Genomic DNA, 23,635 nt, shown 5'->3' on the forward strand with positions numbered 1-23,635 from the left:
TAGATTTAAGATAATATATGCCTTTAGAAATTCACATTCTTACATTCACATTAAATGATAATTTAATGTGATAATTTTATTGTCACATTATATTTTATCACATTTAATGTGATAAATTATATTACTAATCTTTTAAAATTGAAGTATTATATTTTATACGAGCTGAAGGATAGAAACTTTTCAGTGTACTGGCTCCAATTCTGGTAATATTACATATTGGCTAGAAGAAAATACTATACAGTACACTTTCTAAAATCATCTATTCGTGTATAGCCTCTAGATTAACTAGTGCCTGTCAGTGTTCTCTATTGGTGGGTACTTCTGAAACTACTCAAGAATTTCAAAGAAATCAAACTGTAATGAATTGTGGTTCTTAAGAGTCTCAAACATAGGACACAAAGTCTGCAATCAAAAGTGTTGACTTTGATCTATACAGACCATTTCTGTTTCACATTTGACATTTCTTTTCATTGCCAGTGGCAGTAAACATCAACTAGGGTATGTTTCCCAAATGTTTTCTTTTTTCTTTGAAGTTTGGCCAGCCAGGGAGAAAATGTTCTCAGAGGAGCAAGTATAAAAATAAGGGCTTCAGAGGATTTTTTGTTTGTTTTTCTTCAGGGTTATAATATCAAACCAATGTATACCAAACCTTTTTTCTCTGAAGCCCAAACCCAGCAGTTAATTTCTCTTTGAGAAGGACCTAAATCTGTGCTGATACAATAGCCACCAGCCACACATAGTTATTGAACATATGAAATATGGCTAGTTGGAATTCAGATAGATGTACTGTACCTGTAAAATACATATCAAATTTCAAGGCTTAATATGAAAAGGAATGCAAAATATATTAATTTTTATATTGATTACATGTTGGAATGATGATATTTTGGATACATTGCTTTAAATGAAACATATCAATAAAATTAATTCCACCTGTTCCTTTTTGCTTTTTTAAAATGTGTCCTGGACAACTTATAATTACACATTTTATTATATTTCCATTTGACAGTGCTGATCAAAATCAATTATAATAAATCACTTGAAATTTAAGACTTCTGGGCTATGGTCTCAGATTGACAATTTACTTAATGAGAAAGTTGCTGTTTCAATAATCAATTTTTGTTTGTATCTTAAAATATTTTCAATAGCGTATTTTCAAAGTTTATTTCAAACAAAAAATTTCCCTCATTTTAGACCCAGATTTTGGTGTGGTATCTATAAATGGAAGTAAATAAATATTTTATTTTTGTTACATCATTCAAATAGAATCAAATTCAAGACATTAATAATATTAACATTATACTTTATGAAATAAAGATTATTATTCTAATTAGTTATAGCAGAAATAAGTATTCAGAACCTTTTCAATGTTTATGGCTCATTTAAACAAGTCAGGCATATTTTACCAGCAAGCAACAAATATGTCACTTAGTAATGCCATTTATTTCACATACATGGATTTTTAAAAAGGCAAATAGTATAAAACCAGAACATAAACTGAAAAGAATACATTTTTTATTCACAGATTATATACTGTTTCAAAGCTATGCTGAGTTTTTATCACAATGAGGACACTGCAGAGCCACACCCATTTTCTAACTTTAATAAAAAATCATTGAAAAGCAATACAATTTTATCATAAAGTATATTTTTTCTAGTTCCATGTATCAGTGAATAATATATAATGAATATGGCAACATGGAATTATTTCATTCTACCTGAAGAAGGCAATTTTCAATGTTAAAATATCCAGATGCTCTAATAAAACTTAATCCTTTCACAAATATTGTTCTATGCCATTCTAGCATCTACTGTTAGTAATCTAACACAAAACTAACAAAACTGCATTTTGATTTTATCCTTCAGTCTGAGAATTTAGGGAGCTATTAGATTAACATAAAGGGATTAATATTATGGCCTGTGGATAAGTTTGTCATTTGGAAAGTTATACATGAATTTTCATTAACTTCTGGCCATGAAAAGAAAAAGTATGAAAATACATTATTTTCTCTAATTGACATATGAAAAGTTCCATATCTATCATGCATAAGAATGAATTACGTTTTATGTTCACAAACACTTATTAACTAAGTATTCAGATGAAGATAGGTGAAGTGATTAATTTGACTGAGATGTAATCCATTTTTCTAGTCTCCTTAGGAACTTCTACCTCACCCTGCTTCCCCACCTCTCACATTCATCCCTAAACAGTTCCTGATTCAAATACAACTCAAGTCTAAAGTAATGAATTCCTAAATTACAACTGATTATTTAGTACTAACAATAAGTATAAGAAACTAGCTCAAGAACAGATCCTTGAGAGTTATCTGAGAGCCAGAAAGGTAAGGGTTGTCCAATAAAACAGTGTAAGGTTATTTCAAAAATTAGCTTGGGTAACTGAGCATTACTGTGGAAATCAGACAAATGACTGCAGGTAAACAAACCAGTTGACATTCTACTGCTCAAATGATAAACCTCAATGAAAACAGAAAATGTAACTAATATATTATACCTGAAACTCAGTCTTGAATTAAAACATGTCTAAAAAAAAGAAAGTAAACTTGAAAACAAATATAATAAAACAAATTGGGGCACCTGGGTGGCTCAGTCAGTTAAGCATCTGCCTTCAGCTCAGGTCATGATCTCAGGGTCCTGCAATAGAGCTCTGCATCAGACTCCCTGCTCAGCGGGGACTCTACTTTTACTTCTCCCTCTGCCATTCCCCCTGCTTTTGCTCTCTGGCCCTCTTTCTCTGTCAAATAAATAAATAAAATCTTTAAAAAAACAAATTAATTTATAAATGTTGATTAATATATATTTTCCGAGGAGGAGGTACTAAAGAATTTGCTCTGAATGAATTGACAAGTATATATTTGCAATTTCTTCCTTGAAGACAAGTAAAGCACTGCCAGGAATAGAAGTGTTTATTTTACTACTAAGAACTTGCACATATATATCTAACTTACTATGAGGGGAAAAATCTACATATTTTTGTACTTAAGAAAATAACTCAATTTTATCCCTGGTAAACAGTCTTCAATAGACCAGTTGAATGAATAAAATAAGATTAGTCACATACATTTGTGATTAGGGTCATAGAGGGCTTTTTCCCTTATGTGTTAACATTTAATTATAAAAAAACATGCTTAAGAAACTGTATTAAGTGAGATGAATAATATCAAGCGTATTCAAATAAGCTGTTAATGGAAAGTGGATATATAAAATATGGTATGAAAATTATAAAATATAACCATAAAAGGTACTATGGTGTTTCAGTGCAGCTTGGAGTAAGAACCCAACTGCATTATGAACATACTAAATAAATATGCAATTAGAGCAAAATTTAAAATAGAAGTTTAATTGCAATGATCATGGCTCATTGGTGTACTGATAAAAGTTCTAAAATCTAAACAATAGTAATGTCTTACACTGGTATAGTGCTTTAGAGACTATCAAATTCCTATATTATTTACCCTAACTTTCACTCAGTTTCCACTATTTCAAAAATAAAGAAAATAATAGAACTTACACATAGAAGTATCATAAGTATTAAAATAAAAACATTTACAAATTATTAGGGAGAGTATCTAGAACACAGTATACATTTAAATACTAACTAATGTGTTTTTGTTCATTATTATATCATCATGTTTCAGCAGCTTGACTTCTCTGTGAGGGTTAAGTATAAATATGATCACTACAATTTTTTTTAAATGTGCGAAAAAAATATAGAGTCTGTGTTTAAGTAACTTGGCCAAATGTACACATTTAGTCAGGTGTAGAACTGTCATTAGAACTCAATATGATCTGGTTCACCTTCAAATATTCTTTCCACCATATCTTGGAATGTTATGATCAAAACGTCTGGACTTGTGAGGAGGGAAGATGACAGAGTAAGAGGTTCCTGAGCTCACAGCATCCCAAGGACACATCAAGGAGAAGAGAGAGAATGGGGCAGAAAACGTATTTAAAGAATAATAACTGAAAACCTTTCTAAACTGGGGAAGAAAACAGACACCCAGGTCCAGGAAGAAAAGAGATACCTTAGTAATATAAACCCAAGGAAGTCCACACCAAGAAACATAATAATTCAAATAGCAAGAAGTAATGATAAAGAGAATTTTAAAAGCAGCAAGAGAAAACATTTACTTTAAAGGAAAACCCCATAAAGCTATCAGCTAATTTTTCAGCAGTAACTGCAGGTCAGAAGGAAGTGGCATGATACATTCAAAGTGCTGTAAGAAAAAAAAAAAATTCAACCAAGGATGATCTACTCAGCAAAGTTATCATTCAGAATAGAAGAGACCAAAAGTTTCCCAAACAAGAGTTAATTTTCACCTTTAAACAAACATTAGAAGAAATTTTAAAGGGAACTCCTTAAGTAGAAAGAAAAGGCCATAACTAGAAATAAATTATAAATGGAAAAAAATCACAGGTAAAAGCAAACATATAGAAAAGCTAGTAGATTAATCACTTATAAGCCAATATAGAGGTTAAAACACAAAAGTAGTAAAAATGAATTATATCTACCAAAATTAAGTAAGGAATACACAAAATTAAAAAAGTTGTAAAACAAGACATCACAGACATAAAACAGAGGGTAATAAAAATTTAATGCTTTTAGAATGGGTTAGAACTTAAGTTAACATCAACTTAATATGGACTGCTATATGTTTAAGTTGTTATATATGAACCTGATGGTAACCACAAGTCAAAAACTTATAATAGATCCAAAAACAATAAAGAAAAAGGAATCCAAGCATAACAATAAGGAAAGTCATCAAACTACATCAAAGACAGCAAGAGAAGAAAGAAACAACAGAACTACCAAAAAAAAAACAAAACCCAGAAAACAATTAACAAAATGACAATAAGTACATACCTATCAATAATTAATTTAAATGCAAATAGACTAAAAGCAGGGTAGCTATAATTATATCAAACAAAATGGATGTTAAAACCAAAACTATAGCAAGAAACAAAGAAGGGTACTACATAATATTAAAGAAATCAATCTAGCAAGAGGATATAATTATAAATATGCACCCAAATTTGGAGCACCTGAACACACAAAGCAAATATTAGCAGACATAAAGAAGGAATTTGACAGTAATACAATAATAGTAGGAGACTTTAACACCCCACTTACATCAAAGGATAGATCATCCAGACAGAAAATCAACAAAGAAACAGTAGATTTGAATGACATATTAGACCAGATCAACCTAACAGATATATACACAACATTCCATGTAAAACCATCAGAATACACATTCTATTGAAGTACACATGGAATGTTCTTCAGGATAGGTTACATGTTAGGTCACAAACTAGTCTTGACATTTAAGATTAAAATTATATCAAGCATTTATTTTCTCAAACACAACAGTATGAAACGCGAAACCAATTAAAAAAATCAAGAAAAAATCATACACATGAAAGTTAAGCAATGTGCCACTAAACAACCAATAGGTCAATAAAAAAAATCAAAGAGGAAATAAAAAAAAATACATGGACAAGTGAAAAAGGAAACATAATAGTACAAAATCTTTGGGATGGAGCAAATACAGTTCTAAGAAGGAAGTTTACAGCAATACATGCCTAACACAAGAAACAAGAAAAATGTCCTCCTCCTGCTCCTGCTTGCTCAGGCTCAGGCTCCGGCACTGGCTCTGCCTCCTCCCAGCCAGCAGGGGCCAGGGCAAAGTGAGGTCATAAAAATCCATGTGGGACGGCCCCAGGTCAAGCATCAGAAATTTGACTGTCAGTTTGGATGTGGCAGTGGGGTCAATCCAAAACCTTTCTAGAGGGTAAAAGAGTTTACATTTAAGAGGGGGATACTGAAGAGATGGCAGAGGAGTAGGGGACCCTATTCCAACTGGTCCCCAGAATTAAGCAGGATATCTACCAGACCAATCTGAACACCCATGAAATCATCCTGAGATGTAAGAAGATAGATCTGGATCTCTACAAACAGAATGTCATAAGCAGTTGGTTTTGAGGTATGAAGTGGGGAGCCATGATTCTGCAGACAGATATAGGAAGATAAACAGAAGGGCGAGGGAGCCGTGGTGATCTACACCACTGGTGAGCGATAACCTCCCATGCTAGGGACAGGGCAAAGACTCACAGACCAGTAGCGATGGGGAAAGGACTTTAGGGCAGGCCCCTGGACTGAAACCCAGAGTGGAGAGAATGCGTGTGTGAACTGGGGGTGGCTGGCAGTTTTAGAAGCACAAAGGGCAGAGATGTGCCTGACCTGGAGGCGAGGACTAGGAGTGCTGCTGAAGGACGCACAACCCAGGACGCTGCAGTTTTTAGCAGCACAGACAGAGATAGTATGGCCTGGAGAGCTCACTGAAGAACAGACTGTGATTTCTCTGCTCTGAGGCAAAAGGTTGGAAATGATCAGTTCTGCTCTGACTCTTGCAAGAGATGTGGAAAGCCACCAGGGAAAGCCGCCACAGAAAAAAAGCCCCTCAAAACCGGTTTTAACTGAGACCATTCCCCCCCACAGGGAGCAGGGCAACTTTGCCCAAACAGGGTTGCTTGAGTAACAGCACAGCAAGACCCTCCCCCAGAAGACAGGCTGGGAGAACAAGAGACTGACAATACTAGGGTCGCTACAAAACAGGTGCATCTTGCTTGGGTTGTGGTCAATAATTTGGACTCTGCATTCCTTCAACCTCACCTCAACAGAATGACTAGGAGGAGGAACCCCCAAAATAGGAACGACTCAGAGACTGTGACTTCTGCCACAAATTTACAAATGGATACTGGAGATGGAATTCAGGGTAGCAATAGTGAAGACAATAGCTAGAATGGAGAAATTGATTAATGGTAACATAGAGCCTCTAAGGCCAAAATGAAAGCTGAACTGGCAGAACTTAAAAAGGTAATCAATGAGATCCAATCTAATCTTGATAATCTAACAGCTAGGGTAAGTGAGGCAGATGAATGAATTAGTAATTTAGAAGACCAATTAATAGACAAGAAGGGAAAAGAGGAGGCCAGGGAAAAACAACTCAGAATCCATGAAAATAGAATCAGAGAAATAAGTGACACCATGAAACTTTCCAATGTCAGAATTATTGGGATCCCTGAGCAGGTGGAGAGAGAGAGGACTAGAAGATATAATTGAACAAATCGTGGCTGAGAACTTCCCTAATCTGGGGAATGAAACAAACATTCATGTCTTAGAGGCAGAGAGGACCCCTCCAAAGATCAAGGAAACAGGCCAACGCCCTGGCAGGTCATAGTAAAATTAGCAACTCTTAGAACCAAGGAAATGAAATTAAGGGCAGTTAGGGGAAAGAGATTCCTTATGTACAGAGGGAGGAACATCAGAATAATGTCAGACCTATCCACAGAGACCTGGCAAGCCACAAAGGCCTGGCAAGCCATATTCAGGGTAATAAATGAGAAGAACATGCAGCCAAGAATACTTTATCCGGCAAGGCTGTCATTTAGAATGGATGGAGAGATGTAGAGCTTCCAAGATTGGCATATGTGACCACTAAGCTGGCCCTGCAAGAAATATTAAGGGGGGGTTCTATAAAAGGAGAAAGACCCCAAGAGTGATATAGAACAGAAATTTACAGAGACATTCTATAAAAACAAGGTCTTCACAGGCAACATGAAGACAATAAATTCATAACTTTCAATAACTACTCTCAATGTGAGCCACCTAAATGCTCCAATAAAACAGCACAGGGTTGCAGATTGGATAAAAAGACAGGACCCATCCATACGCTGTGTAGAAGAGACTCATTTTGACCCTAAAGACACATCCAGACTGAACATGAAGGGATGGAGATCCATCTTCAATGCCAAAAGACCTCAAAAGAAAGCTAAGGTAACAATTCTTATATCAGACAGATTAGATTTTAAAATTAAAGACTGTAGTTAGAGACACAGAAGGACACTAAATCATCCTTAAAGGGTCTATCCAACAAGAAGATCTAACAATTGTAAATATCTATGCCCCCAACATGGGAGCAGACACCTGCATATGCCAACTGTTAACTGAAATAGTCATGTTGATAACAATACATTAATTGTAGTATTACTACATACTACTGAGTACCTCAATACTCCACTTTCAGCAATAGACAGATCATCTAAGCAGAAAATCAACAAAGAAACAAGAGCTTTGAATGACACACTGGACCAGATGGACCTCATAGATATATACAGAACATCCCACCCTAAAACAACAGAATAATTCTTTTTCTCAAGCACACATGGAACTTTCTCCAGAATAGACCACATACTGGGTCACAAATCAGGTCTCAACTGATACCAAAAGATTGAGATTATTCTCTGCATATTCTCAGACCACAATGCTTTAAAACTGGAACTCAATGACAAGAAAAAAATTTGGCCGAAATTCAAACACTAGGAAGCTAAAGACCACTCTGTTCAAGAATGTTTGGGTCAACCAGGAAATCAAAGAAGAACTTAAACAATTCATGGAAAACAATGAGAATGAAAACACATCGGTCCAAAACCTATGGGATACTGCAAAGACAGTCCGAAGGGGGAAATACATAGCCATCCAAGACTCAATCAAAAACTAGAAAAATCATGAATTCACCAGCTAACTTTATACCTTAAAGAACTAGAGAAAAAGCAACAAACGATGCCTAAGCCATGCATTAGAAGAGAAATAATTAAGATTAGAGCAGAGATCAGTGAATTAGAAACCAGAAACACAGTAGATCAAATCAATGAACAAAAAGCCAGTTCTTTGAAGGAAGTAATGGCATCGATAAACCACTGGCCAGACTTATCCAAAAGAAAAGAGAAAGGACTCAAATTAATAAAATTACAAATGAAAGGGGAGAGATCACGACTAACACCAAGGAAATAGAAACAATTATTAGAAATTATTACCAACAACTCTATACCAATAAACTAAGCAACCTGGAAGAAATCGATGCCTTCCTGGAAACCTATAAACTCCCAAGACTGAAACAGGAAGAAATTGACAACCTGAATAGGCCAATAACCAGTAACGAGATTGAAGCAGTGATCAAAAACCTCCCAAAAAACAAGAGTCCAGGGCCTGATGGGTTCCCCGGGGAATTCTTCCAAACATTCAAAGAAGAAATAATACTTATTCTCCTGAAGCTGTTTCAAAAAATAGAAACAGAGGGAAAACTTCCAGACTCATTCTATGAGGCCAGCATTACCTTAATCCCCAAACCAGGCAAAGACCCCATCAAAAAGGAGAATTTCAGACGTATATCCCTGATGAATATGGATTCCAAAATTCTCAACAAAATCCTAGCTAATAGGATCCAACAATACATTAAAAGGATCATCCACCATGACCAAGTGAGATTTATCCGCAGGATGCAAGGGTGGTTCAACATTTGCAAATCAACCAATGTGATAGAACACGTTAATAAGAGGAGACAGAACCATATGGTCCTCTCAATTGATGCAAAAAAAAGCATTTGACAAAATACAACATCCTTTCCTGATTAAAACTCTTCAGAGTATAGGGATAGAAGGAACATTCCTCAAGTTCATAAAATCCATCTATGAAAAACCCACAGCAAATATCATCCTCAATGGGGAAAAGCTGAGAGCCTTTCCCTTAAGATCAGGACTACTCCAAGGATGCCCACTCTCACCATTATTGTTCAACATAGTACTAGAAGTCCTAGCAACATCAATCAGACAACAAAAAGAAATAAAATGTATCCAAATTGGCAAAGAATCAAACTCTCTCTTTCTGTAGATGGCATGATTGTTTATGTGGAAAATCCCAAAGACTCCACACCCAAGTTCCTAGAACTCATACAGGAATTCAGTAATGTGGCAAGATACAAAATCAATGCACAGAAATCAGGTGCTTTCTTATACACCAACAATGCAACTGTAGAGAGAGAAATTAGAGAAACGATTCCATTTACAATAGCACCAAAAACCATAAGATACCTCAGAATAAACCTAACCAAAGAGGTAAAGGATCTATACTCTAGGAACTACAGAACACTCATGAAAGAAATTGAAGAAGACACAAAAAGATGGAAAAATTTTCCATGCTCATGGATTGGAAGAATAAACAAGGTTAAATTATCTATGCTACTCAGAGCAATTTATACCTTCAGTGCCATCCTGATCAAAATTCCAATGACATTTTTCAAAGTGCTGGAACAAACAATCCTAAAATTTGTATGGAATCAGAAAAGACCCCGAATCACCAAGGAAATGTGCAAAAAGATAAACAAAGCTGGGGGCATCATGTTGCCCAATTTCAAGCTATATTACAAAGCAGTGATCACCAAGATAGCATGGTACTGGCACAAAAACGGACATATAGACCAATGGAACGGAATAGAGAGCCCAGATATGGACCTTCAAATCTATGGTCAAATAATCTTCGACAAAGCAGGAAAAAATATGCAATAGAAAAAAGACAGTCTCTTCAATAAATCGTGCTGGGAAAACTGGACAGCCACATGCAGAAGAATGAAACTCTACCATTCTCTAACACCATACACAAATATAAACTCAAAATAGATGAAAGATCTCAATGTAAGACAGGAATCTATCAAAATCTTGGAGTAGAACATAGGCAGTAATGTCTTTGCCATTGGCCACAGCAACTTCTTTAAAGATTCATATCCAAAGGCTGGTGAAACAAAAACAAAAAATGAACTTTTGACTTCATCAAGATAAAAAGTTTCTGCACAGCAAAGGAAACAGTCAACAAAACAAAGAGGCAACACACAGAATGGGAGAAGATATTTGAAAATGACACTACAGATGAAGGGCTGGTATCCAAGATCTATAAAGAACTTCTCACACTCAACACCCAAAAAACAAATAATCAAGTCAACAAATGGGCAGAACACATGAACAGACACTTCTCCAAAGAAGACGTACAAATGGCTAACAGACACATGAAAAAATGTTCATCATCGTTAGCCATCAGGGAAATTCAAATCAAAACCACATTGAGATACCACCTTACACCAGGTAGAGTGGCAAAATTGACAAGGCAAAGAAAAACAAATGTTGTAGAGGTTGTGGAGAAAGGGTAACCCTCTTACACTTTTGGTGGGAAAGCAAGTTGGTATAGCTACTTTGGAAAATAGTGTGGAGGTGCCTCAAAAAATTAAAAATAGAGCTACCCTATGACCCAGTAATTGCACTCCTTGGTATTTACCCCAAAGACACAGATGCAGTGAAAAGAAGGGCCATATGCACCCCAATGTTCATAGCAGCAATGTCCGCAATAGCCAAACTGCTGAAAGAGCCGAGATTCCCTTCAACATTTGAATGGATAAAGAAGATGTGGTCCATATATAAAATGGAATATTACTCAGCCTTCAGAAAGGATGAATACCGAACTTTTAAATCAACATGGATGGGACTGGAGGAGATTATGCTAAGTGAAATAAGTCAAGCAGAGAAAGTCAATTATCATATGGTTTCACTTCCATATGGAACATAAGGAGTAGCATGGAAGACATTAGGAGCAGGAAGGGAAAAATGAAAGGTTAAATGAAAGGGAGAGATGAACCATGAAAGACTATGTACTCCAAGAAACACACTGAGGGTTTTAGAGGGGAGGGGGTTGGGGGATGGGTTAGCCTGGTGATGGGTATTAAGGAGGGCATGTACTGCATGGAGCACTGGGTCTTATAAGAAAACAATGAAGCGTGGATCACTACATCAAAAACTAATGATGTATTGTATGGACTAACAAATCATAATAAAATAAAATTAAAAAAAAAGAAACAAGAAAAATATCAAATAAATAACTTTACACCTAAGAGGACAAGGAAAAGGAAAAACCCCAAAGCTCCTAAAAGTGAGAAAATTATAAAGATTAGAGAGACAATGAATGAAATAGAGACAAAAAGAAACAATAGAAAAGTTCAATGAACCAAGAGCTGGCTCTTTGAAAAGATAAACAATTTGATAAATCTGTAGTCAAACTCATCAGGACAAAGAGAGAAGGCTCAAATAAATCAATCAGAATTCAAGGTGGTGAAATATGAAATGACACCTTAGAAATATAAGGGATTGTAAGAGAATATTATGAAAAATTATATGCCAATAAATTTCACAACCTAAAAGAAATGGATATATTCCTAGAAACACAATCTTCCAAAACTGAATCAGGAAGAAATATAAAATTTGTACAAACTGATTATGAGTAATGAAATTGAATGGGTCATCAAAAACCTCCCCAAAATCAAGAGTCCAGTCACAGTTAAATTCTACCAAACATTTAGGGATGCTTGGTTGGCTCAGTCGGTTAAGTGGCTACCTTCAGTCTTTTTTTTTTTTTTAAGATTTTATTCATTTATTTGAGAGAGAGAATGAGAGATAGAGAGCACGAGAGGGAAGAGGGTCAGAGGGAGAAGCAGACTTCCCGCTGAGCAGGGAGCCCAATGTGGGACTCGATCCAGGGACTCCAGGATAATGACCTGAGCCGAAGGCAGTCGCGTAACCAACTGAGCCACCTAGGCACCCGGCTACCTTCAGTCTTGCTCATCATCCAGGATCCTGGGATTGAGTCCCACATCGGGCTCCTTGCTCAGCAAGGAGCCTGCTTCTCCCTCTTTCTCCCTCTGCTTATGCTCTCTCTGTCAAATAAATAAAATCTTTAAAAAAAATAAATTCTACCAAACATTTAAGAGTTAATACTTTTTCTTTTCAAACTATATCAAAAAATAGAAGACGAAAGAAAACTTCCAAATTCATTCTATGAGGCCATTACCCTGATGCCCAAACCAGATAAAGACGTGAAAGAGAGAACTACAGGCCAATACCTCTGATGAACATAGATGCAAAACAAAAAACAAAAAACAAACCCTTACACAAGTATCAGGAAACCAAATTTAACAATATATTAAAAGGATCGTTTACCATGATCAAGTGGAATGGATTCCAGAGATGAAAATAGTTCAATGTTGACACATCAGTTAATAGGATATATCACATTAATGAGAGGAAAGATAAAAACCATATGATCACTTCAATAGTTTAGAAAACACACTTAACAAAATACATTTGTACAACAAATTAGATTCAGAGGGAACACGTATCAATATTAAAAATGTCATATCTTAAAAACCCATAGCTAACATCATACACGATGGTGAAATACTGAAAGCTTTTCTTCTAAGATCTGGAACAAGACAAGGATGTCCACTCTTAGCACTATTCAACATAGTACTGGAAGTCATAGCTACAGTGATCAGACAAGAAAAAGAAATTGAAAAACATCCAAATTGGCAAGGAAAAAGTAAAACTGCTGCTATTTGTAGATGACATGATACATGATATAGGGTTTTATATATATAACACCAGATTCCACCAAAAAACTATTAGAACTGATAAATGAATTCAGTCGTTATAGGATACAGAATTAATATACAGAAATATTTTGCATTTCCATACACTAATAATGAAGTAGCACAATGAGAAATTTAAAAAAAAAATCACATTTGGAATTGCACCAAAAATAGCTAGGAATAAATTCAGCCAAGGAAGTTAAAGATTTATACTCTGAAAACTATAAGATATTGATGAAACAAATTGAAGACAACACAAATGAATGGAAATTCTTGCCATGCTCATGGGTTAGAAAAATTAATATTGCCAAAATGTTCATACTACTGAGAGCAATTTACAGATTCATTGTAATCACTATCATAGTACCAATAGCATTTTTCACAACACTAGTACAAACAATCCTAACATTTGTATAAAACCACAAAATTAATCTTGGAAGTTAAGAACAAGGCTGGAGTTATCACAGTCCCAGATTTCAAGATTTGCTACAAAGCTACTATAATCAAATAGTAGGGCACTAGTACAAAAGTAGATACACAGATCAAGGAAACAGGATAGAAATCCCAGAAATAAACCCACATATATATGGTCATTCAATCTATGAAAAAGCAGGGAAGAAGATCCGATGGGGAAAAGGCAGTCTTTTCAATAAATGGTTTGGGAAAACAGGACAGCTACATATAAAAGAATGAAAATGGACCATTTTATTACACCGTACACAAAAATAAATTCAAACTAGATTAAAGGCCTAAATATGAGACCTGATACCATAAAACTCCTAAAAGAAACGGTAGGCAATAATCTTGGAAATATACCCCCAGCAACATCTTTATGTACCTATCACCTCAGGTTAAGAAAATAAAAGCAAAAATTAAGTATTGGGACAACACCAAAACAAAAAGGTCTTGCAGAGCAAAGGAAACTATCAACAAAATGAAAAGGCAACCTACTGAATGGGAGAAGATATTTGCAAATGATATATCTGATAAGGGGTTAACATCAAAAATATATAACGAATCAATACAACTTAACACCAAAACTAAACAACCAGATTAAAAGATGAGCAGAGGACCTGAATTGGTATATTTTCAAAGACTACATACAGATTACCAACAGACACATGAAAAAATGCTCCACATTACTAATAATCAAGAAAATTCCAATCAAAACTACAATGAGATATCACTCATGCCAGTCAGAATGGCTAGTATGAAAAACACAAGAAATGATAAGTGCTGATGAGGATGCAGAGAAAAGTGAACCCTTGTGCACCGTTTGTGGGAATGTAAATTGGTGCACAATGAGATATCACTTCACACCTGTCAGAATGGATAAAACAAAAAACACAAGAAACAACAAGTGTTGGTAAGGATGTGGAGAAAAAGAAACACTTGTGTTCTGTTGGTGGGAATGTACGCTGGTGCAGCCACTGTGGCAAACACTATGTAGTTTTTCAAAAAATTAAAAATAGAAATACCATATGATCCAGTAATTCCATTACTGGGTATTTAACTAAAGAAAACAAAAACACTAATTTGAAAGAATACACACACATCCTTCTGTTTATTTTAGCATTATTTATAATAGCTATGATATGTTAGCAACCTAAGTGTCCATCAATAGATGAAGAGATAAAGATGTGGGTTATGTAAACAATCAAATATTACTTAGCCATAAAAAAGAATGAGATGTTGCAATTTGCAACAACATGGATGGGCCTAGAAAGGATTATGCTAAGGGAACTAAGTCAGACAGAGAATGAGAAATACCATATGATTTCATATGTGAAATAAAAAAAAAATGAATAAAAATATCACAAAAACGTACTCTTTTTTTTTAAAGATTTTATTTATTTATTTGAGAGAGAGAGAGAATGAGAGATAGAAAGCACGAGAGGGAAGAGGGTCAGAGGGAGAAGCAGACCCCCTGCTGAGCAGGAAGCCCGATGCAGGACTCTATCCCGGGACTCCAGGATCATGACCCGAGCCGAAGGCAGTCGCTTAACCAACTGAGCCACCCAGGCACCCACAAAAACGTACTCTTAAATACAGAAGACAAATTGGTGGTTGCCAAAGGAGAAGTGAGTGGGGGAATGGGAATAATAGATAAATGGGATTAAGAGATACAAACTTATAATTACAAAATTGATATGTCACAAAGATGAAAAGTACAACATAAAGAATATAGTCAATAATATTGTATGGGAACAGATGGTGACTATACTTTTGGTAAGTGCTGAGTATTATATAGAATTATTGAATCACTATTTTGAATGCCTCAAAATAATATAACATTGTATCTCAATTATACTTCCATAATTATAATGATACTACTAATAAAAACACCTCCAGGTTGTCTTACAACCACAAACACATTCCCACACCTATTAGATAGGTGTAATTCCTGAACAGTATTTTTCAGGGGATTCCTAAACACTAATGAGAAGGGAAGAGACAAAATGAAATACATGCAATGCATCCACTTTCACCTGAATTTCCCTATAAACATTGCATACTCAAGCTCACACAAGAACTGCTTCAGCACAATATAAAAAGGCCAAAACATTAAAGACATTTAAAATACTAAATAAATAAATAAATAAAAAGCATGCTGCTAGTATAGATATGTCAAAATTAAAGATTAATGGTGAGGTTCTTTACATAACAATTTAGACTCTTATGACTGATTTCAAGATTTATTTTTTGAGTATGATTTCCACTTGGTCAAAATATCAAAGGACTGTAAATTATATTTTAAAATAGAAGCATAAGAAGTGAAATAAATTATTGTTTTAAATAACAATGGAACAGCAGGTCAGGGCAATCCTCAAATATGAAGTAGACAATAAAAATTAGGTGTGTGTATGCAGAGTGTAAATACTTTTGGAGCATTCAAAATATCCTGGAGCATTTTAAAACTTTATCTGCACAATAGAACAATATGCATTTGAACTGATTGCTTAAACTCCATAATTAAAGAAATTTGTTTTCTGTTAACCTTAACTTATATAGATTCACATGTAATCACACATTATAATTTGGCAAAGAAAATGCATATTATTTACAAGTTCACAAAGCATGTAAACAATTATTTTGTTAGGTATGTAAACAACATATGAAATTTATAATCTAATTTGAATGAAAGTATAGAAAAGTAGAATTATATCTTGAATGCCTCCTCAGACAAAATGTTGAATATGCTTTAACTGTAAGAGAAGAAAAATGACTAATTAAATCTGGAGGCAAGTTAAAAGTAATTACAGTAAATCAAAAAATGTCTATAAGGTCATGTTAATTTTGCTATCTAAATAGTAATTACACATAACTTGGATAAAACATCCAGTTTCAGTTATACAAGATACCAAACTGACTGAATACCTTTTTTAGATATCAGTTTGTTAAACATACTAAAAATGTGTTTGAAACAGTTGAAATTGCAATGTTTTATGATAACTGAAAAGAACAAAACTTCTTAAACACAAATTAGCAATTCATTTTAAAATGAAATATACATCATGATTATGGTTTATGTTGATTTCTACTGTACCTTTCTTTAGTCCAGGGATGAAAGCTAGAAAAAGAGTTTCATAAAGTTAAATACAATAAATATTTTGTCTTATTTCCAACATGTTATATTAATTTAACTAAACTGCAAGATACTGCAATATACTTTCAACTTCATTTTTCAGAGAATGTGACAACTGAGATAAGGTAGAAGACTGATAACCCATAAAATCTCTCTCCTGTAATATATTTTTTTTCTAAAATCAGAGCAAGCCTATGCTATATGCTAGCCTCTTGAGTAGCAATTAGTCCTTTCCCTATAGGGAATGTATTGTTGAACTCAACATTTTGCAAAATCTCAGTAGATTTTCTATTTTCATTGCCTATGATAGCTCAGCAGAGTCTTCTATTGAAATTTTCTCATGGAATTTCTTACAGGAATTGGAGTATAAAGAAAAACATTGTTTTTACTTAACACCTTGCTCTGCCTCCAAATCTGAGGTGGTAAAAAAATAATGGGAAAAACAAAAATCAACAGACACTAACATGCGGATGACCCAATAGAAGTATTCTTAACTTGGTTAAGACACTTTATCTATAATATAGCTATTTTTCACAGCTAAAATTCATTTCTCACAATTAGAGTGTTGGGAATTAGAGAACATTACCATTATTTCCTAGGAAAATAAATTCAGGCATTGTATTATGGACTTCCTAGAAAACACTAAGATCATGCTTGACCTGGGATAATTAAAAAAGCCTATTTTTAAATAAAATAATTACACTTTGACAAACACTTGGATATATGTTGATCTGGACAATTATCAAAATTATTCTTTGTTAAAATTTTAAGATCAACAGTAGAAATGATTTCTTGATATATTTAAAATATGCGTGTAAGTATAAAAATGTTAAAGATAAATATTTTGAACCTGTTTAAAAATCTATTTTATTTTTTTCAAAGATTTTATTTACTTATTTGTCAGAGAGAGAGAGAGAGCAAGCGAGCACAAGCGGGGGAGCAGCAGGCTGAGGGAGAAGTAGGTTTCCTGCTGAGCAAGGAGCCCGATGTGGGACTCGATCCCAGGACCCTGGGATCATGGCCTGAGTCGAAGGCAGATGCTTAACCAACTGAGCCACCCAGGCATCCCTAAAAATCGGTTTTAAATAAAATTAGAACATTATTGAGTAAGGAAAATGTTAAGGTATAGGCAGGGAGAGATAGGAGGCCCCTGACTCCTCTGACTAGGCTCACACAGGGGGCTATGTGAGCAGACTCACAGAAATTCCAAATGCTAAGGCATACAAAACCAGAGGTAAGGGAACAAACCAGAACACCTGGCCCTGAATGTTAGGGAGTATATATATATATATTTTTTTTTTTTTGGCAGCTACATTGTAATCAAAGAAAATGACCAGACCTTAAAGATGAAGTAAGTCTTTAAGGATGTTATCAATAGTCCTTGTTCAAACCAAGATGGGACAAGAATTTCAAGGCCACAAGCTTCCCAGTCGGTTCTCAATAAAAGACTGCCACTAAAAGCTACAGTGGCAATGCATTCAGGACTCCTTTCATTCTAGAGAGCTCTTTTCTTTCCTTTCTGTTCTCACCTTCACTTAATAAACTTTCACTTCACTTCACCCTTTTGTGTCCATGAGATTCATTCTTTGACACCATGAGACAAGAACCCTGCAACCCTGTAACATTATGAAACACAAGACATATGAAATACTTAGAGAGAAGGAATAGGTCAGAGATAGAAAAAGTGAAGGTGAAAGCATATCTCTATGCAATGATAATGATTAATGAAAGAGCCTTGCCCATTTTAAGTTTCATTGATATATACACAGCACATTTATTTTTTTAATATAAGGTGTTCATCTATAAGCAGTGCAAATGAAGAGTAGTACTAGCTGAAATTATATATATATATATATAATTTATATATATATATATATATATATATATAACCCACAGTGCTTTTACAATACACTTATAAATTATATTTATATATATTATATATATATAATATATATGTATAACCCACAGTGATTTTACAATACAGTTCAGGTAGAATCAATCTTCTAAATAAAATTCTGTAACACTCCACTTTTCATAAAATGGTTATACTTCCATGATAATTATCACACACGCACACATACACACACACACACACACACACGCACAATTCTAACTTATTGTTGGAATTAATAGTCAACTCTGGTAATACTTAAATATAGAATTTTCAAATAAAATGGTGTGAAAAAGAAAAGTGGCTTTATGCAGAGAGGTAAAGTACTTGTTTTCATTTTAAGACTGCAATTTTAATGTGGTATAAACCTTAGTTACCAAAATCTTTTCTAATTTGGTAACTGAAAATAACAGAAAAAAATAAAATGGATCTAGATTTATTTCTAAGGGTAAAGAGGTATGAATAAAAGAAACAAAACAGATGACATGACAACATGGTAAAGGAAACAAACACATTTAAAAAACATATCCTAGGAAATGTTTAGCTCTTAAGCTGAAAAATGAAAATTGGTTTACAAATCATTAAAGTCAAATATTGATAAATTTTCTTTAAAATTCAGGATGATAAGCAGACTCTGCATAAAATTTTCAACACTAATTCTGAAGAGACACAAAATCATGACATGAAATGGTCAAAAAAGTGAAACCATTTTCCTTCTCTAAAGCAATATATGTAGGAGGAGGAGTTAAGATGGCAGAGTACTAGGAGGACCTTATGCTTGCCTTGTCCCTCAAACACAACTAATTACCAAATCATTCTGAACACCCGTGAAATCAATCTGAGGACTGAGAGACCAAACTGCATAACTAGAGGGAGAAAAGAGGAAACATGAAAGGTAGGAGGTGCAGTGATGTGATTTGGAGGAAAAAAGTATCCCACGTGCTGCACAAGGGAGGGAGCCCTGATTATGGAGGGGGGGGAGAGAGAGAGAGATGAAGAGGTGGAGATAAAACAGCATATTGAGGACTGCACAAGAAAAACACTTCCCCAAAACCACTGACTGGAAAAACAAGAGGGGCTGATTATTGCAAGACTTTATAAGGAGCAGAGCTGAAAATCTGAAGTTTTAGAAGTCATCACCATCACCAGTGTTGATTCTGGCAAGTATAGTATTGCTCCAGTGAAGAAGGAGGGCAAAGACACAGGAACAGATGGTGTACTCTGAGGATTCCTTGGGTCATGCTGGGAGATACAGTTCCCCTTCTTGGAGTGCATTTGGGAGAAGGAGCACTGCCTCTCAGGGAACAAAAGAACCAGCAGGCACCATTAAGCTGCCCCATTCATTAGCATACAAGCAGAAAATCCTGCTGAGGACAGCTAACCTGGAGGATGGCTTTTTGCTGTGCTTTGCCATGAACTCCAAAGCCCTGTGCAGTTATGCAACTGCTTTTCTGGGACAAACCAGTATCAGTCACAGCATGGGGAAAATCTACTCCAGAGGATCAGTCCAGGTCCATGTCATTCCAGGTCCCTAAAATTTGGAGTTGTGAAATCCAGCCATGAGCATGAGATAAAAACACAGGAGCACTGCACCACTGCCAGGAGGGCAGATGACATTGACACAGACAGGGTGAAAACAGGGATCTGCCAGAAGCCTGGGACATAAGAGGAGAGATAGTTCGTTCTTTTGTGAGGGCTTCCTGAACAGCAGTGAGTGTGGACTCCCCTCTCCAGGGAAGAGAGTGGGCTGAAGCCATTTTTCACACCTTCTATCAGCACAGATGGACTTCAGTGAGTGGCATAGCACACACAGTGGAAGCTTGAGACGCTTACACCAGCCCCACACCCATGAACTGTGCAGGTGCCTTTATTACTAAGGCAAGTGTGATTGAGAGCCATAGCAGCAGCAGGCCCCTCCCTTAGAAGACCAACACAAATCTCCCTACATGCACCACATCTACTGATCATAGAGTGCTACAAAGCTTCAGCTGTAGTGTAAATAAGACCAGCCACAGGCTTCCTTTCTTTCCTTTATTTAAAGATTTATTTATTTATTTATTTATTTATTTATTTATTTATTTAGTCATTTATTTATTTGAGAGAGAGAGTACATGAGAGGGGGGAGGGTCAGAGGGAGAAGCAGGCTCCCCAGTGAGCAGGGAGCCCAATGTGGGACTCGATCCCAGGACTCCAGGATCATGACCTGAGCCGAAGGCCATTGCTTAATCAACTGAGCCACCCAGGCACCCCCAGGCACAGGCTTTCTTAACACACAAGACAGAGACCAAGACAAAATGACAATATGGAGGAATTCATCCCAAAAGAAAGAACAAGATGTCATGACCAGGGATCTAATCAGAATAGATATAAATAATACATAGAAGAATCAAACACCCTTACCACAGAGATAAAAGACCTATAAACTAGTCTGGCTGAAGTAAAAATGTTATAACTGAGATGCAAAACCAAATGGATGAAAGTGCCACAATATGGAAGAAGCAGGGAATGAGTAAGTGATATAGAGGATAAAATTATGGGACATATTGAAGCTGAAAAGGAGAAAGAAAAATATTAGACCATGAATGTAAACATAGGGAACTCAGTGACTGCATAAAACATAATAACATTCATATCCTAGAAGTCCAAGAAAAAGAAGACAAGGAAAAAGGCACAGAAGTTTTATAGGACCACCTTATAGCTAAAAACTTCCTTAGTCTGGGAAAAGAAACAGACATCCAAATTCAGAAGGCACAGAGACCTCCCATCAAAATCAACAAAAGCTATCCAACATCAAGACATATCGTACTTAAATTTGCAAAATACAGAGAAAAGGAAAGAATCCTGAAAGAAGCAAGGGAAAATAAATTCTCAACCTACAAGGGGAAGGAAATAAGGATCACAGCAGCTTTCTGCACAGAAACCTGTCAGGGCAGAAGAGAGAGGCATGATATATTCAACATATTGAATGGGAAAAATATGCAGCCAAGAATACTTTATCCATCAAGGCCGCCACTCAGAATAAAAGGAGAAATAAAGAGTTTCCTGGACAAATAAAAGTTAAAGGAATTCATCACCACTAAACCAGTCTAAAGGAAATATTAAAGGGGACTCTTTGAGAGGGAAAGAGCAAAAGCAACGATGACTAAAGAACAGAAAATCTCAAGAAACAATGATTTTACAGCTGATATGATGCACTAAATTCATACCTATCAGTAATCACTCTGAATGTAAATGGACTAAACACTCTAATCAAAAGACATAGGCTTGGGTATTAAAGAGGGCACATTCTGCGTGGAGCACTGGGTGTTATGCACAAACAATGAATCATGGAACACTACATCAAGAACTAATGATGTAATGTATGGTGATTAACGTAACAATAAAAAATTTAAAAAAAGGACATAGGCTATCAGAATGGATTAAAAAAAAAAAGACCCATGTACATTCTGGCTACAAGAGACACATTTTAAACCTTAAGAAACCTCCAGATTGGAAAGTGAGGGGATGGAGCACCATCTATCATGCTAATGGACATGGAAAAAAAAAAAGCCATAATAGCTATACATACATCAAACAAACTTGATTTTAACAAGAGTTGACGAAGGGCACTATATCATAATTAAGGGGTCTATCCAACAAGAATATCTAACAATTGTAAATCTTAAGACCCCCAATGTGGGAACATAGAAATACATAAATCAATTATTAACAAACAGAAAGAAACTCATTGATAATAATAAAATAATGGTAGGGCACTTAACAACTCACAGCAATGGACAAATCATCTAGCAGAAAATCAAGGAAACAATGGCTTTGAATGACAAACTGAACCACATGGACTTAAAAGATATGTTCAGAATATTTCATCCTAAAGCAGAAGAATACACATTGTTCTGAATGCACATGGAACATTCTCCAGAATAGATCACATACTGGATCACAAATCAGGCCTCAGCAAGTACAAAAAGATTGTGATCATATCATACCATGCATATTTTCAGAGCACAACACTATGAAACTTGAATTCAACCACAAGAAACCATTTGGAAAGACCACAAATGCATGGAGGTTATGGAACATCTTAATAAAGAGTGAATGGGCTAATCAGGAAATTAAAGAAGAGATTAAAAAAATATGGAAGCAAATGAAAATGAAAACACAATAGTCCAGAACTTTTGGGATGCGTCAAAGACAGTCATGAGAGGGACGTATGTAGCTATATAGGCCTACATCAAGAAGCAAGAGAAGTCTCAAATGCACAACCTAAAATTACACCTAAAGGAGTTAGAAAAGGAACAGCAAGTAAAGCCTAAAGCCAACAGAAGAAAGGAAATAATAAGGATCAGAGAAGAAATAAATGATATAGGAACAAACAAACGTACAAAAAAAAAAAAAAAAGACCAGATCAATGAAACTAAGAGCTGATTCTTTTAAAGAATTAATAAAATTGACAAACCCCTAGCCAGACATATCAAAATGAAAACAGAAAGGAGCCAAATAAATAAAATCAAGAATGAAAGAGGAGATATCGCAACCCACAACAAAGAAATACAAACAATTATTAGAATAGTATAAAAAATATATGCCAACAAATTAGGCTATCTGGAAGAAATGGATAAATCCCTAGAAACATACAAACTATTAAAACTGAAACATGAAAAAATATAAATTTGAACAGAAGAATAACTAGCAAAGAAATTGAATCAATAATAAAAATCTCCCAAAAAACAAAAGTCCAGGGAAGATGGCTTCCCAGGAGAATTCTATCAGACATATAAGAAGAGTTAATGCCTAGTCTCAAACTCTTCCAAAAACTAGAAATGGAAGGAAAACTTC

At 35.2% G+C, this 23,635-nt stretch overlaps 1 protein-coding gene across 1 annotated transcript in view; it reads right to left on the reverse strand.

The window, feature by feature from the left end:
• Nucleotides 1-23,635, reverse strand: part of PCDH11X (protocadherin 11 X-linked) — a 570,208-nt gene that overhangs the window by 141,160 nt on the left and 405,413 nt on the right. The window contains 1 exon segment of the mRNA XM_028101529.2: nt 16,870-16,893. Within this exon segment, the coding sequence (XP_027957330.2) occupies nt 16,870-16,893 (24 nt within the window).

The sequence above is a fragment of the Eumetopias jubatus genome, unplaced genomic scaffold (genome assembly GCF_037043125.1).
Source record: "Eumetopias jubatus isolate StellerSeaLion01/CBP00866 unplaced genomic scaffold, mEumJub1_p1.0 scaffold_11, whole genome shotgun sequence".
Lineage (NCBI taxonomy): Eukaryota > Metazoa > Chordata > Mammalia > Carnivora > Otariidae > Eumetopias > Eumetopias jubatus.